The sequence below is a fragment of the Nomascus leucogenys genome, chromosome 22a (genome assembly GCF_006542625.1).
Source record: "Nomascus leucogenys isolate Asia chromosome 22a, Asia_NLE_v1, whole genome shotgun sequence".
Lineage (NCBI taxonomy): Eukaryota > Metazoa > Chordata > Mammalia > Primates > Hylobatidae > Nomascus > Nomascus leucogenys.
In genome coordinates this window covers 28,766,588-28,779,985 of record NC_044402.1, presented here as the reverse complement: position 1 = coordinate 28,779,985, position 13,398 = coordinate 28,766,588, and the positions used below count along the sequence as shown (strand labels likewise).

Below are 13,398 nucleotides of genomic sequence, written 5' to 3'. Positions count from 1 at the left end.
CTGAAAAGATCTGCTCATCTTCAACTCTTATGATAACCTGAGGCCTCTACACTCCTAGTAATCTGCCTTCTCTGAGCCTAGTGTTTTCTTTGGGAATCTCAAGATTTATGGCTAGGTATTTCCAGAATGTTCCAGATTAGTCTGAATTAATGCATTCATTTGCTCACTTATTCACTGATTCATGCATCCATGTGTTCATTAGAGATTTATCAGGCACTCATCAATGTTTATCCCAACCTCACCCTTGACTTTCCTTGACCTCCTGCCCACTCCCCGATTCCTTGAAACTTCAGCCCTGGACTCAACAGTCTTCTTCCCTACCTCTAGTCCTCCTGTCACCAGTGTGGATGAGCCATCCTAACCCCTGGAAGCTCATTGCCATGACCTCCTCAATGACCTTCATTTCCATGTACTTCAGACACTCCCTTCCTTGGCTTCACCTTGGATATGTCATTACTGGGCACTGTTTCCCCTCTGAAATCATAAATTCACACACCCATTCTGATGGCATGGCTTTCTCATGGCTTTCTGCCTCTCCCACTTCTACTTCATCTTTTCTTTTAACTCCATCAAAGCTTGTCTTTCTCAAGCTTTCCCTCAGTAATCATTTCTTTCTCTATCCAACATGGAATTCCCATGAACCCTCTTTTAAATCACTCTTCCCAATATCATCAACTCTCCTGCCCACTGTTCTTGGATTATATCTGCGTAGGTCAGTAAAACTATTCTTCTTGGCTCCCACATCTGGGCTGCTGAGCAACAATGAATAAAATTACCAACCCCAAAGATTGAGGCCATTAGTGTGCTAGTCTCCAACCTCTCTTCTGCTTGCAACCCTCCCCAGCAATTCTATGCTCTTTAATTAGCTTTCTCTCCCATTCTCACAATGATCATTCTTCTCAAACTTTCTGCCATATTGCCTCCCTTCTTGCTCTCAGGAGATTATCTCCCCATCAACTTTAGAGAAAAAAATAGAGCCACCAAGTGTAAATTCTCTACTCCCTGTTGCCACAACAATGCATTGACCAGCATATCTAACCACCTTTTCCTCTTCTCCCAACACAGCAGTTGGCACTTCCACCATGCTCTGGACCCCCTCCCGCCTGCCTCATCTGAGATGATGCTCCTTCTACTACCCCTTTCCTTTCCTTCACTGACCCCTTCTCATCAACATTTAAGCATGCTCAAATCACTCCTGTCAAGAAGCCCTCCTTCAGTGCCAGGTCCCCTCCAGCTAGCCCCTGCGTTCCCACCTCTCACAACCAATCTTCTTGCAAGAATTGTCTGCAGCTGCTGTCTACAATTCCTCACTCTTATTCATGCTCATTCCACTGAGATATAGCTTCCACCACCATTACACCACCAAAACTCCCTCCTTACTGTTCCTGATGCTTTCTTTGTTGAGGATAGTAGGGTCCTGCAGAAAGAACACGCCCTAGGCACTATTATTTCTTGAATATTCTGTAATTTTGCATAACTTCCCCCTTCTTGTAAGATTCTCTTCCCTTGGTTTCTGTGACATTCTTGTTTTCTGCTTGTCTTGGTGGATGTCCTATCCTTGTGTCCTTCACTTCTGTTCCTCTCACCACCATCCTTTTCCTGATGATGTTCCTAGGATTTCTCCTTTGGCCTCTCCACTCCTCTTACTCCACTGTCCCTTCTTGAGAAAGTCTCACCACTCCAGTGGCTTCAAATACTGTCCATATGCTGACAACTCACACATGTACATTTTTAACCCAAATCCTTTTCCTGGGCCACAGACCCATAAATCTTTTTGCCTGTGGACCTCTCCCAATGGGCACCCCAGCGGCAACTCAAAGACTCAACCCAGCCAAAGCTGTACTCATCACCTCCCCACCACCATCCTCCAAAAGACCCCTGCCCCAGCTCCTTTGTTCTCTCCTTTAGGAGTGGCACAACCATTTACTGAGCTATCCTGGTCCCTGCTTTTTTCTTCTCTGCTTTCTCTTATATATCTGATTGATTCCCAAATCCATGTGGTTTGGCCTTCTTTGTATTTATTCAATGGATCCACTTCCTCCAGCCACTCCTAACTAGCGTTGATTCTCCCCTACCTCGATCCATTTTCCACACTGCAACCAAAGCAATCTTTCCACTGTGTGAATCGTACCAGGTCACTGCTGCCTAAGACCTTTTACTGCAAACTCCCACTGTCCTCAAAATGTAAGCCAAGCTCCTTGGATTAACTGTACAGTCAATGCACCTCCCACCTCTAACTGCTTTCAGACCCACCTCTCAGTACCATGATGGCTTACCTCACAAACCAGTAGTTCAAAAGCACAACAGTTTAATCAGAGGGTACAGCACATGCTGGTTATGTGGTTTCTGAAATACTAGCCCCACAACAAAATTGAAAAGATACAAATTCAGCTGATTTTCAACAATGGTCAAAAGACAATTAAATGGCAAAAGAATAGTCTTTTCAATAAATGGCGATGGAGCAATTGAACGTCCACCTGTGAAACAAATGAATCTCAACTTATAACTTCACACCTTATACAAAAACTAGCTCAAAATGGGTCACAGGAAAAGTTCTGGTAATAGGTGGTGGTGGTTGTACAACATTGTGCATATACTTAAACTCACTGAATTGTACACTTTAAAATGTTAAATTTAATGGTTAAAATGACAAATTTTATCATACATATTTCACCACAATAAAAAAATTAAATTGATCATAAACCTAAATGCAAAAGCCAAAACTATAAAACTTCTAGAACAAAGCAGGAGAAAATCCGCATGACCTTGGGGTAGGCAAATAATTTTTAGATGTGACACCAAAAATGTGATCCATAATAGGAAAAAAAAGATAGTATTTGTATAATTTTGAAAAAATTTGGCTTTATTAAAATTAAAACTTTTACTCCGTGGAAGACATTGTTAAGCAAATGAGAAGACAAGCCACAGACTGAGAGAAAATATTTGCAAATCACATTTCTGACAAAAGTCTTATTTCCAGAATATATCAAGAATTTGCCAAACTCAGCAATAAAAAAATAAACAACTCAACTTAAAATGGGCAAAAGGGCCAGGCGCGGTGGCTCACACCTGCAATCCCAGCGCTTTAGGAGGCTGAGGCAGGCAGATCACCTGAGGTCGGGAGTTTGAGACCAGCCTGACCAACATGGAGAAACCCCATCTCTACTGAAAATACAAAATTAGCCAGGCGTGGTGGTGCATGCCTGTAATCCGAGCTGCTCGGGAGGCTGAAGCAGGAGAATCGCTTGAACCCAGGAGGTGGAGGTTGTGGTGAGCCAAGATCGCACATTGCACTCTAGCCTGGGCAACAAGAGTGAAATTCCATCTCAAAAAAAATAGTAAATAAAATGAAATGAGCAAAAGATCTGAACAAAGAACAAAGGGAATATATAAATGGCAAATAAGCATACGAAAGGATGTTCAACATCATTAATCATTGGGGAAATGCAAATTAAAACCACCATGAAATACCACTACACACTTACTAGAATGGAAGAACAAAACCAAAAACTGGAAATGGTAAATATTGGCAAGGATGTGGAGCAACTGATGCTGTCATACATTTCTGGTGGGAATTCAAAATGGGCATACACGTTTGGGCGTGGTGGTTCACTCCTGTAATCCCAGCACTTTGGGAGGCTGAGGTGGGCGGATCACCTGAGGTCAGGAGTTCAAGGCCAGACTGGCCAACATGGTGAAACCCTGTCTCTACTAAAAATACAAAAATTAGCCAGGCGTCGTGGCACACGCCTGTAATCCCAGCTATTCAGGAGGCTGAGGCAGGAGAATCGCCTGAATCCAGGAGGTGGAGGTTGCAGTGAACCAGGATTGAACTACTGCACTCTAGCCTAGGCGACAGAGCAAGACTCTGTCTCAAAAAAAAAAAAAAAAGAAAGAAAAAGAAATGAGCCCACAGCACTCCCACTCCTAAGTATTTACTCAAGAGAGAAGAAAGCTCATGTTCACACAAAAACCTGCACATGAATGTTGATAGCATTTTATTCATAATCACCAAAAAAGAGGAAAATGTGAAGATGTCTTTCAGCAGGTGAATGCATAAGCAAAGTGTGGTACATCTCTGTAAAAGACTATTAATCTGCCATAAAAAGGAATTCTGCAGCAACATGGATGACTCTTAAATGCATTTTGTTAAATGAAAGAAGCTAGTTCAAAAAACTACACATTGTATGGCCTCATTAATATAATTTAGAAAAGGCAAAACTATTAGGATAGAAAAGAGAAGACTGGTTTCCAGGAGACATGGAGGGATGGGGGGTAAAGGAGGCAGCATGAGGGGCTGTTGAGGGTGATGGAACTCTTTTGAATGGGACTGTGGTGGTGGTTATATGACTTCATGGATTTGTCAAAACATATAGAACTGTACACCACAAAGAAGGAATTCTGCCATATATCAGCCACAATAAAATCAACCAGGATATGTGGGGAACGATGAAATGCAGACTCTGACAAATGAATCTAACTGTATTACAAGTGAATTAAATAACCCACTGAAGGGGGTGGGAAGAAAGAGTTGACCTAAATAACTGGGGAAAAAAGTATTTTGACTGGATACCATAAGGATAAACAACCACAACCTTATATACTAACAGACACCATGCTTTAGTTAGTAAATTTGTTTCTAGAACTATGGCTTAGCAATTCTGAAACGAATTACGTATATATATTAGAGATGAACAAATAAGCAGATATATGATAGAAAACAAGAGCCAGGTTTCTGGCCAGGAGAAAGAAATGACAAATATGAAAAAGGAGAAGCCATGAATGAGTCATGCAGTGCTACGCTGGGGATCAGGGCATCAGTATAGATGGTTTTTGTTCAATGTACATATATAGATAAACTGGTATGGAAATAAATATGTATGTGTGTTATGGGTGGGTTAGTTTGCATGCACACACACACATTTCCTAGCTCTGTTCACCAAAAAGTCTAGAAGTAGTGATACTCACATGGTAATGAATGCACAAGCTCCCAGATCTAGGTTTCCAAATATAATTCTCCTTGGAAAAATAACTTCTTTTTTTTTTTTTTTTTTTTTTTTGAGACGAAGTCTCACTCTCGCCCAGGCTGGAGTGCAGTGGAGAGATCTCTGCTCATTGCAACCTCCTTCTCCCGGGTTCAAGTGATTCTTATGCTTCAGCCTCTTGAGTAGCTGGGACTACAGGCACGTGCCACCACACCTAGCTAAGATAGGGTTTTGCCATGTTGGCCAGGCTGGTCTCAAACTCCTGACCTCAGGTGATCCTCCCGCCTCAGCCTCCCAAAGTGCTGGGATTACAGGCATGCGCCACCGCGCCCGCCCACAAAAGTAATTTCTGTGACTCCAGAGAGTGAGGAAGGACTCAAAAAAAGGGGGAGGAGGATGTCAAAAGGGCACAGGAGCCCACCTGAAGGAACTCTCAATGGCCAAAGTTGGAACTTGAACAGTAAAATAAATGATAGTATTGTATTGTAACCCAAGGAATAAAATAAACCTGAGTCCCTATAGATACAAACAACTGAATAAACAAGGGGCAGAGAGGGGCAACTCCTATAGAAAAATTCCAGTTGATAAATGCAAAAGGATTGCAAATACAGAAAATAACCATGAGAACACCATAGTAATTGTTGAGGCACAATCCATTAATAGATGCTAACATTAGTGGGCAAAAATTTAAGCAGAAAGAGGATATTTGCAGAGTCTTAAAGTATCCAAGTCTGTATTCTGTAAAAAAGGAAAAATAGCAACTTTACTGTAGCAAAAGCTGGCAGATACCACTTTGACCAAGTGATCAATATAATACATCTTGACATCATGTACTGCTGACACACACCAAGAAGGGTACATCAACTATGTGGCACCATTCCCAATAATCATGACAAAAACATCAGCCAAACCAAAATTGGGGACATTCTAAATATCTGACCAGTACTCTTTGAAAGTGTAAGGTCATGAAAGACAAAAGAAAGACTAAGGGGCTGGACGCGGTGGCTCACGCCTGTAATCCCAGCACTTCGGGAGGCCGAGGCGGGAGGATCACGAGGTCAGGAGATCAAGACCATCCTGGCTAACACGGTGAAACCCCGTCTCTACCAAAAATACAAAAAATTAGCCAGCGTGGTGGCAGGTGCCCGTAGTCCCAGCTACTCAGGAGGCTGAGGCAGGAGTATGGCGTGAACCCTGAAGGCGGAGCTTGCAGTGAGCCGAGATCGCGCCACTGCACTCCAGCCTGGGCAACAGAGTGAGACTCCGTCTCAAAAAAAAAAGAAAGACTAAGGAAATGTCACAGGTTGGAGGAGATCAACAGAGCCACAATAACGAATGTAATATGGCATCCTGGCACCAAAAAAGGACATTAATGGGAAAACTAGTAAAATACAAATATAGTCTGTAGTTTAATTAATAGCATCGTACTGATACTTAGTTTTGATCATTTTTCCACGGTTATAGACGTTAACATAAGGTGAAGCTGAGTGAAGAGTAAATGGGAACTTTGTTATGTTTGTAATTCTGTTATCTAAAATTGTTTCAAAATAAAAAGATTAATTTTAAAAAATGTGGCTGTGGTCGGGCATGGTGGCTCACACCTGTAACCCCAGCATTTTGGGAGGCCGAGGCAGGCATATCACCTGAGGTTGGGAGTTTGAGACCAGCCTGACCAACATGGAGAAACCCTATCTCTACTAAAAATACAAAATTAGCCAGATGTGGTGGTGCATGCCGGTAATCCCAGCTACGCAGGAGGCTGAGGCAGGAGAATCGCTTGAACCCGGGAGGCAGAGGTTGCAGTGAGCCAAGATCATGCCATTGCACTCCAGCATGGGCAATAAAACGAAAGTCTGTCTCAAAAAAAATAAAAAGTGGCTGGGCACGGTGGCTCACGCCTGTAATCCTAGCACTTTGGAAGGTTGAGGCTGGCAGATCACTTGAGGTCAAGAGTTCGAGACCAGCCTGGCCAATAGGGTGAAACCCTGTCTCTACTAAAAATATGAAAAATTAGCCAGGCGTGGTGGTGCGCGCCTGTAATCCCAGCTACTTGGGAGGCTGAGGCAGGACAATTGCTTGAACTCAGGAGGCGGAGGTTGCAGTGAGCCAAGATCATGCCATTGCACTCCAGCCTGGGCAACAGACAGAGCAATACTCCATCTCAAAAAAAAAAAAAAAAGGATACCCTTTAATAATACAGAAATTTTCAAAAATAACAACTTATAAAAAGAGGTTACAGGTATTACATTTCAGGGTTTTTAAAAAATACACATTTTTGGCCGGGCGTGGTGGCTCACACCTGTAATCCCAGCACTTTGGGAGGCCGAGGCAGGCGGATTACAAGGTCCAGAGATTGACACCATCCTGGCTAACACAGTGAAACTCCATCTCTACTAAAAATACAAAAAATTAGCTGGGCGTGGTAGCGCATGCCTGTAGTCCCAGCTACTTAGGAGGCTGAGGCAGGATAATGGCGTGAACCTGGGAGGCGGAGCTTGCAATGAGCCGAGATCACGCCGCTGCACTCCAGCCTGGGCGACAGAGCAAGACTCCGTCTCAAAAAATAAAAAAATAAAAATAAAAAATTATGGTCCTTAAACATTTTTATTTTTTCCAGAATTGACTATTATGCAAAACACATTGCTGTCCACCATTCTAAAGAAAATATCTGATGATGTCACTCTCCTGTTCAAAAATCTTCATTGTCTCCCATTGCCTTTTAATTGCATTCAGATCCCTACCTGAAGCTGCCCTGGCCCTGGTGGCCTCCCCTTCAACTACTCATCTTCACAGCCTGCACAGCTACGTGGGGATCTGCTGCCTTCCTTCATCCTGACCTCCTGGAAATGCCTTTTCCCCAGACTCTACTTGTCCAGAGCCCACGCAAGTTCCCCAATGTGAAGAAACCTCACCCTCCCCTGAACTCCCAGTGCATTTCCCCAAAGACCCTTCTCAGTTTCCCTGCTGCTGTTGGACCCAGGCTGGTGGTGCCTCTATCCAGTGGCTTAGTTGGAGCACCTACCTCTATATTTTCTCACTCACACTTCAGTACCTGAGATCAGATGGTGCCATCCGAGTAGAGCACCCAGAGCCCTAGACCAGGACACGCATGCTCTCTGATCCCTCTTTTTCCCCCTTAATGCTTCCTTATCCTCTGCAATAGTGTGGGCCAGCCAGATGCCCTGAGGATCACCAGGACTCATGTCTACCTGATCATTCTAGGAGCTTATCACTCTCCCTGGCCTGTTTGGTATTTCTTTAGAAGGACCACATGAGATTGGGCCACCAGAATGGTGCTGCCATGCCGATTTAAGGTGACTCAAATTGTTTATATGAGCAAGAACTCTGCCAAAAATATTTGCCCAGGACCCTCACCCTAGGGTGGCCTTGTCAATTTCTATCATGCATTGCACACGCCTTAAAAGGGTCCTGTCTTAATCATGTCTGCATCCCTTCCCCACAGTGGTGCCTATTTTAGTGCCCGTACGTAATAGAGACTCAATGAGTATTTCTCAGCATGAATGCTTGAAGGAATAAGTAACATCTCAGGCATACATATTTCTTTTGATCCACGTTCTAATCACGTTTTCCTTGCACACATTTCTAGATCTTCCTCATTCTGAGTGGCAAAAAAAAAAAAAAAAAAAAAGGAATTTTCACAGCCTCAAACCCTCCAGTCACTGACCTGACTGCTGATGTCCTGAAAACTTATCAAGAAAGAACAAATTCTCCCGAAACCGAACTGCAACTGGACTTCAACTCCAACACATGTGAGAATGGCCGAGTGTGGGAATGCTAGTTGAACGGTCTCAAGGTAGGCAGCCCCGTAGTTTGGATTGAACAATGCTTTGGCTGCAACAAACTGTAGTAATAGGACATATGTTCATTGCACTTTGCTTTTGATCTTCAGCTCCAAGGTTAAGATGCTCTCCCACGGGGAAAAGAAAAAAGGAAGAAGAGCTGAGCAGAAGAAAACTGACTTCACCCATCACTGATATACTTCATACCTGAAGCACAGCTCTCTTGCGAGAAGAACATGATGGCAGCTCTTCACAGTCACCTAATTAAGGGGCTGGGGTTGGGTCCTGACTCAGAGGGAAATACAACACCACTGAGAGGCCCCCCCCACAGCACCTGAGCACTCACAGCCAAGCCCAGGCTTGGCCCCAGTAGACATATGAGAACAGGTGCCTGCCAGAACCACCCAGAGGACGGGAAGCCTGCTGTTGCCAGGTCCACCATGTGAATCACAATGACTGCATGAGGTCATGGAATGTTGAAGATGAAATGAAAGTGGCTCCTGAGTCACAAAGTCACAGGCGGATGGGGATCCTTTCAACAGGGTTCCCAGTAACAGAGCAGTCCCACTCTCCCGGATGAGCTGGAGAAGTAGCTACCTCTCGCAGACAGAGTTGGGGTCAAATTCATGCACATCCAATTCCCATCAAATCCCACTCTTCCCAGGGCTTGCTGGGAGGGAAGGATAACTGCAGGCTCCCCTGGGATGCCCCCAAGTGAGGGAAGTTCACAGAGTTTGAGACAGAGGTGAATGGACAGGTGTGCTTCTTAGGGAAGCAGTCGAGAGGTGGCAAGAAGTTGGCAGCTGCCCTCAAGAGGGTCCTGGCACCATGGACAATGACAAGCCTCTTCAGCCTGAGACAGAAGGTGAAAGGGCATCCCATCTCTCACCACTCAGGCCCATCCCCGCTGCCTCAGTACAACACCTGGTGATCACAGGACCCTGAAGTCCACTTCTTTCCTCACCTGGGACCCTCTAGAAGTGGGATGATGTGTTATACTGACGGGTTCAGGGCTTGGCAAACAGGAAGAGTTGGCTGCAGTGCTATCCCACAGCTACCTCATACTGGCTCTAGCCAGCTTTAATTTTTATTGTGTGGGCTGGTAGATACCATATTTATAGTTTGAAATCAGCCACATTGGGAATATTTACACCATATGAATTGGCTAACACTATAAATCAGGATGTTTTTGGTGTTGTTTGTTTGTTTTTTTCCTGGAGAATCAATTGTTAAATATTTACCAGCATTCTACTGGTTGAATGGAATTCCAAATTGTTTGACAAGGAAATTAAGACTCAGAAATTCATCACTTTTCTAAGGGCACTCAGCAGTCTGGCAGCCAAGCTGCTGTCTGTCTTCTAACTACCAGGCCACTGCTACCTGCACTGTGTATCCCAGACAAAGTTTCTTATCTTCTAAATGTTGGAACCTGGGTCTATGGATGAGGATTAAGAAAGACCTGCATGGACTCATTAGGAACCCCACCATCCTAGAATCTGGGTGGTCAAAACTTGGGACCCCTGCCACAAATGCTCAGCCCACCCAATGAGTAGTTTGGCTAAATTCTGACAGGTCATTCAGAGGCATGGCATGGCTTCTTGAAACTCCTGAGTCCTGCTGATGGCCCGAGGATTGAGCTCTGGATTTTATGTGTGGCTTCCAGAAGCCCATGGCTTTCAGGAGCCTATGGCTGATCCCAGGTCAATGGCCCAGAGGTGGTAAAACCACATCTAGCAAGCGCAGAGGACTGGCATTAGGGAAGCTCTGTTCCCAGCAATGAATATGATTAATTCATTCCTGTGAATTAATCATAGTAATTCATTCCGACCCAAGGGAGATTTTCAAGCCCCTCCTTCTTCCTGATCACAAATCAATGTTAGATTGGAAGGAAGAGAAGCTAAGTCAAATTCTTAGGAATCAAGTTCTCTCTCTTGCTCTCTGGAACTGCTCCTGGTCCATTTTATTTTCTATTTGACCTAAGTTGCCACCTGCCCTGCCCTACCCTGCCCTGCCCCTTATACTCCCTGGCACCATTTGTGCCTGACAGTAAGGAAGCCTGTGTATCAGGACCCACCCTTTCACCTGAAAGAGTAACAGCACACCCCAAAACCCACCCAAACACATAAGAAGGGGAAAGTGTGAGCAAGGAGCCGATCTCCAAGGCAGGCCTCAGGCAGGGAAGGGGGCAGGAGCAGCTGGTCTCCAGGGAGGAGAAGGGAGTTGGTTTCACAAGCTCCCGTGGACCCTGCAGCCAGAGGCAGCACTATTGGGGAAGGGAGGTTTGTAGAGCGGACTTGCCCTGGCAGGGCTTGGCACCTTGAGGACCTGGGACTCAGAGGAAGGGAGCAGAGACGGAGGGGTGGCAGCGGCAGGCTTTATTGGAGAGGCCGGCAGGTTTTATTCCTGGCATCAAGGAGATGAGTTTTTTTCTTCCAGATGAGACTGAAACTGAGCCAGTACCACAGAGCAGTGATAAAATGCTCTACTGTGAGGCCGAACCCCCGCCAACTGTCGAAAAAGTGAAACCAGCCCGGGAGAATTCGGAAACAGACCTGGAGATTGAAGGTGAGCATGGGCATTTGGGGGCAGTCAGGGCAGCTTCTCCTCAGAAGCTGGAGAAACCTGGTTTCCAGGAGCTGTCCTCTCACTCCTTTCCAGAGTCTGCCCTGCAGATGGCCTGTGGAGGAAATGTGGCAGAAAGGCCTGTTCGGTTTTGCCTGGAGTCCTCCTCCAGGCTGGCAGGGGAGAGCAGCTGCAGCTTCCCACGCTTGTCACCTGCCTCAGGAGCAGTGCCCTCACGTCGGCTTGTTAAAAGCGGAATCAATACACAAACAGGATTTTCTGATCTTCTAAATGTTTCCACATGGGGCATCCTATGCAATCTTTGCAATAGTCCTAGGAGGTAGGCATCATTGCCCGTTTTCAACAGAAGAGGAACTGGGCCTTAAAGAGATTATAGGCATTGGCCAGGGACAGCGGGAGTTTGCCCACCACATTGGCTGATCCCGTGTTTGACTCACTGTGATGGTCCTGCCTTCTGTATTCCACATTCCAGGCCCCTGGACTGTTTCTGTGGCCTATCTTGCATCCCAGTGACTTTCCACACTCACCTTAGAGCTCTGGTTTCCCCTACTATTCTTGGTAAATCTAAGCATGCCTGGGTATCCGGACTGGCTGAGCTGAAACAAAGACTCTGTTAATGCAAACAACATCTCCACTCTCTCTCTCCTCCCAGTTTCCCCAAGAAGGGAAGCATCAAAAGAGAACACTTGTGAAGCAAGGGGAGAATGACACTGGTTCCATCTTACAGGGCCAGCCTCAAACTTCCCAGGCCAAGGCTAGCCCAGTTGCCCTTCCTCCCCTGTGGCCTTGCAGCTGGCTGGTGGGCCGTGATTCACAGGCAGCAGAGATGGAGGAAGGCCAGTTCTGCCAAATTAAACTGTGAAGTTCATCTGCATAGGGTCAGTTTATAAACCTCCCCACCATGGTCAACATACAACATACATCTTCACCCTTCTACACAGATCTCTTCCCCACTGTCCCCCAGGAAGTTTGTTGCTCTTTTTCTGACTTCTTGTCTACTTCAAGTCTGTTGCCAACGTTGCTTCCAACACCCGACTTCATTCACCCGGTTGGAGAAGGTAGCAAAGGACAACACTGGATGTTTGGCCAAAGGGTCCTGTTTCTATCTCATTCCCCCTACCTCTTCCCCTGACCACAGCAAGTGCTAACATTGTCACAGGCTGCCCATAAAATATAACAATAGGAAACACAGCTAGAAAGGGTCAGCATCAAACCCAGCAGAATTAGTCCCAGGGACAAAACTGGGGGTTACCTTCCCTGCTTTGGTCAACAGGAACCTCTAATGGCTGAATCTGGCACCAAAAACTCTGTCCTGAACGGAAACTTGGGGCTCAGCAGCCCTGGCTCCTGGTTTCCCTGCTGTGGGTGCTGAGACACTGGGAATGGGCAGGGAGGGCATGGGAAATAGGCCAGCTGGGAGCAGTGCCGGCTGTGAGTCTAGAGAAGAGGGGGAGACGAGCCTGGTTTGCTCACTTGCCATGAGCTGTTTTTCTCCACAACAGTGGTTCTCACCTGGAAGCAATTTTGCAACAAGGGGACATTGGGTAAACTAGGGGTGGGGGGTTGCTACTGGCATCTTGTGGGTCCATGCCAGGGATCCTACTAAACACCCTACTATGTACAGGACAGCCCTCAGAACAGAATTATCCAGCCCAAAATACCTGCAGTGCAGAGGCTGAGAAGCGCTGCTGTACAAGCGTCCCTAAGAGAAGTCTAATTTATAGTTGTGCCTGCAAAATCAGCTTCCCTGTAAAGTACTTGTCCTTTCACCAACAAAGCTCCCATTGTCAGCCTTAGATTGTTTGGAGAGGGAGGGCGTTGGCCAAAGGCCCTGGGATCTGAAGGAAAAACAGATGCAGACATAGACGCCAGCTGGCCTCAGGAAGCCCTGCCATAGGCTGGACTTGCCTAATGAGGACACAGCTGTGGGGCACCCAGAATCCAGGGAGGCCCGATGCCCAGTGACCATGGGCCAGGCTGGCCTAAAGCCTAAGGAATAAAGGCCCCCAGGGGTTAGAATGGAAAGGTGC

At 45.9% G+C, this 13,398-nt stretch overlaps 1 protein-coding gene across 2 annotated transcripts in view; it reads left to right on the top strand.

Annotated features, from left to right (window-relative positions):
• Nucleotides 1–9,297: 9,297 nt before the first annotated feature.
• The window catches only part of LRRC74A (leucine rich repeat containing 74A), a 41,291-nt gene continuing 37,190 nt past the window's right edge, over nucleotides 9,298–13,398 (top strand). Inside the window, exons 1-2 of one of the 2 annotated variants that reach the window (XM_030803187.1) lie at nucleotides 9,298–9,650; nucleotides 11,222–11,350. In XM_030803187.1, coding sequence (XP_030659047.1) covers nucleotides 9,614–9,650; nucleotides 11,222–11,350 — 166 coding nt within the window. In that variant the 5' untranslated portion in view covers nucleotides 9,298–9,613. The remainder of the gene's footprint in view (nucleotides 9,651–11,221; nucleotides 11,351–13,398) is intronic. The other variant, XM_030803186.1, reaches the window with a different exon arrangement.